Raw genomic sequence first — 3,996 nt, forward strand, 5'->3', positions numbered from 1 at the left:
TAACAGGGAACCATTTTGTACAAATTCATGTCTAATTTCCTAAGTAGAGATTTTACATCCCATGCTTATTGCAAACAAGAAAAAATAGAAATTTGGCAAAAAAGTTAACAAAGTTTGCACATTATTGGTTTAAGTAGTTGTGTGGTAATAATATTAACCATCATCATCATCATCATCATCATCATCATCATCATCATCATCATCATCATCATCATCATCATCATCATCATCATCATCATCATCATCATCATCTTTACTGTTGTGAGATCAATGCAATGCAACTAATATTGGAGGAAATATTGTAAACTATTTCCTAAACTTCTAAAGTAAAGCTTGTATCTAAGCATGACAGGAAGTTAATTAACTTTTGAGTTACAAAATTAAATTTCTGGCCCACTTCCACACTATTTACATTCTGATCACAATTTCCCTCGTTTAAATGATGTTTTTCTTTACTTACGGAAGTATATTTAGGATTCTTCTTTTATGAGACTGGAGCAATTGCATTTGGAAAAGCTTGATCACTGGTCTGACATTATCTGGCCAGTTTTTATTTATTTCATTTTTTTGGTGAAATATCCCTAAATCAATAATATAAACATGTAATTGTACATATCTCTATCCTCATTTTTCTTTCTCAATGGTGCAATGAAGTAAAAACAAAATAATGTAAATTTATTAATCACAAATTTCCCAAAATAATTTAAAATACAAAAATAGATAAACAAGAAATAGGACATAAAAATGCACTTAAAATAGATCCCAGCTTTACACCTACTTTGGCAAAAATGGGAAATTATTTGTGGAAACTCACACAATACCATAAAAACATTAGACGGGGGTTGCCCAGGAAACCACCGTCGTCATGGAGACTGCATCACAAGGCGGAACTTGCTGAACGTTCTGCCTCCTTTCATCCACGCTGTATGTCATCACTGAGCACATGACCACAAACACAACATTAGTTTGTGCTTATTTATTCATTTTAACCTAATCTTCTTTCACGCGCGATTTAAAGTGCTATCAACAGGCAGAACCACGGTCTCTTAATTTCCGTTTTTATTCAATATTGGCTATATAAGTATTTCTGAATGAAAATACAGCTTTTAATTCACGATAAGCATTTTCCCTCTCCACCTCTAAACAAGACGGCAGAGTGCAACACGTGGACAGCTTCTGATATTAGATATAACCTAAACAGACATTCGGCTACAATTATTACCATAATATATTAACATTTCTGGACAAAGGAACTGGTCTTTCCACGAAGCACAACACGCTGTTTTTTAATGGGCTGGCAGGAGTAAATGCTACACGTGTATCCCAACACGGAGAACACTGCAATTATAACACCACGATATGTAGGCATCGTGTGGCGTTGTACACTAAAATATATCTGTTTTAACAATACACTCGACTTATAAAGAGATTGTACAGTCAGTTAGCTCTCTTAGGCCCATTAAAGTTTGTTAAAACGGACATCTAGAGCGTTCAGCCACAGATATGGACTGACACATCACGACTGGCTATACATCAACTTTACAAGATCTATTATTTCTTTATGCTTCATAAAGATCATTATAGATCCACTATAGATCATTTACGTCACACATCTGTGAAGATCTTTTTTATGTTCACGCAGTTCTGATTGGTCTCTGTTGTAAAGTTGGGCTGCTTGAACGCACTGTTGAAGCCTTCTACAATAACCATGTACTCTGATTTGCTGAGGGAAGAGGAGCTGCACGACTTTCTCTGCTCGTCGGAGGGGAGATGCTCGCAGCTGCCCGTGTTAAGGTACTGCTGGTGCTCCTCTCCGTCCGTCTCCCTGTGGTAAAAGTAGTTGAAATTCGATACAATCACTGGCACGGGTAAGGCAATAGTCAACACGCCCGCTATTGCGCAAAGCGACCCCACTATTTTGCCACCAATAGTGACCGGATGCATGTCCCCGTATCCGACTGTGGTCATTGTGACAACTGCCCACCAGAACGCGTCTGGAATGCTGGTGAAGCTCGACGTGGGGTCGTCTGCTTCTGCAAAGTAAACAGCGCTGGAGAAGAGGATGACTCCGATGAAGAGAAAAAAGATGAGCAAGCCCAGTTCCCTCATGCTGGCCTTGAGCGTCTGTCCCAAAATCTGGAGTCCCTTTGAGTGTCGCGAGAGCTTAAAAATGCGAAAGACTCTTACCAGTCTGATCACCCTCAGGATTGCGAGGGACATCGCCTGCTGACCGCCGTTTGTTTGGCTCTCGGCCAGCTCTGTCCCCAGAGTAATAAAGTAAGGAATTATGGCGACAATGTCAATAATATTCATGATGTTTTTGGAGAAAGTGGTTTTGCTGGGGCAGGCAAAAAACCTGACCAGTAACTCAAAAGAGAACCATATAATACACAGTGTTTCTATGACAAAGAATGGGTCTGTGAAGGGGTTTGGCACATTTGGAGCAGTGCCATTCACTGTGGGTTCCACTGTGGATATGTCTTTTTCATCCCGAAATTCAGGCAGAGTCTCCATGCAGAAAATAACGATTGAAATTAGAATCACAAGCACTGAAACAATGGCTATTCCCCTTGCAGGTCCAGAGCTTTCAGGATACTCAAACAAAAGCCAAACCTGTTTTTGGAAATCATTTTTGGGCAGTACACGCTCCTCCTCCTTAATAAACCCTTCATCCTCACGGAATTTCTCCACGGCCTCCTCCCCAAGCTGGTAAAACCGAATCTCCTCTGAGAAAATATCAATGGGGACGTTAACAGGTCTTCGAATGCGCCCTCCTGACTGGTAGTAATACAAGATAGCATCAAAGCTCGGTCTGTTCCTATCGAAGAAGTACTCATTCCTGAGTGGGTCAAAGTAGCGCATCCTTTTTCTCGGGTCCCCGAGCAGCGTGTTTGGAAACTGGTTGAAAGTTTTGAGTTGAGTCTCGAAGCGTAAACCCGAGATGTTGATGACCACCCTCTCGCAACATCCCTGGCGGCTGCACTCATATCGATCCACAGCCAGGTGAGGCGCCGAGAGCACGGCCGACTCCTCCAGCATGTTTTCCACCGTCATGACGTCCCTCTGCACCTCTCCATAACCCCCCTTCTCAACCGCGATCCTGCCGTTGTGTTCGGCTGAAGAAGGCGACTGGACAGCGCTGGGAGTATGCTCGTCCATACAGGTGGGTTTTTTTCTGTTTGGAAAGGCAGAGTGCGCCGCGTCACTCCCAGCCAAAGCTCACAGCTTTGGAGAGCTGAAGCGGACGCCACTTACATGCCTCCTAACCATCAACAGTCTCTACGAATTCACAGGGTGAAGCGCAGCACTCCCTTCTGCTTTTCCTCTATTTTCCAACACACCGACACCCGCCCACGGCGCGCATATGTCTGACATACGTCCACCACCCGCCCAATCGGAAATTAACTTGACACTTAAGGCTGAGCAGTAGCCCTTCTGTCTTATTCACACTGGGTTCATAAAAGGTCGTTTTTAAATAGCTCATATGGTGTCTTTGTCACTTTGCGTGGGAATAACAAGTTATTACAAACTGAGTTTTTTTTTTCTTTTTGTTTTGTTTGATTGTTTTCTGTCAAAAACTCAAACGCCTGCTGTTTCATGACAAAGAAACATAGCAACACGAATGTATTGTCAGACTAACAGACTGATTCACACGAATGAGTCTGTTTTGACAAACTGTTATCGTCTTTGGGTTAGAGGAAATGTGATCAAATTATTTTTGTGAATCAAATGAAAACAAAGTTTCCACAAAGCCAAAGTGTTTGTCTTTCAGCATGTTTAATACCTTCCCAGCATTTCTTTTGTTTCGCTTGTTGTTGAGGGGGTGTTGCTCTCCATGGTGCTGAAAACAAACCCACACCCGCCTGTAAATCAATTCGCGCTCATTTAAGTGGAACTGTGGGTTCAGCGCATGCTTGTGTTGGTCTAAACGTGTCACCCGCTACATTTCTAAAGCAAAATCAAACAAGAAAATAAGTCACATCATTTCAAATAAAA

The 3,996-nt window shown here is 41.9% G+C and overlaps 1 protein-coding gene across 1 annotated transcript; it reads right to left on the bottom strand.

Moving 5' to 3' along the window:
- Window positions 1-1,044: 1,044 nt before the first annotated feature.
- kcna3a (potassium voltage-gated channel, shaker-related subfamily, member 3a) lies at window positions 1,045-3,275 on the bottom strand. Its single transcript, XM_044121089.1, has one exon. It carries the CDS (start codon window positions 3,157-3,159, stop codon window positions 1,606-1,608), a length of 1,554 nt encoding a protein of 517 aa, XP_043977024.1. The 5' UTR covers window positions 3,160-3,275; the 3' UTR covers window positions 1,045-1,605.
- Window positions 3,276-3,996: the final 721 nt, after the last annotated feature.

The sequence above is a fragment of the Gambusia affinis genome, linkage group LG07 (genome assembly GCF_019740435.1).
Source record: "Gambusia affinis linkage group LG07, SWU_Gaff_1.0, whole genome shotgun sequence".
Classification (NCBI taxonomy): Eukaryota; Metazoa; Chordata; class Actinopteri; order Cyprinodontiformes; family Poeciliidae; genus Gambusia; species Gambusia affinis.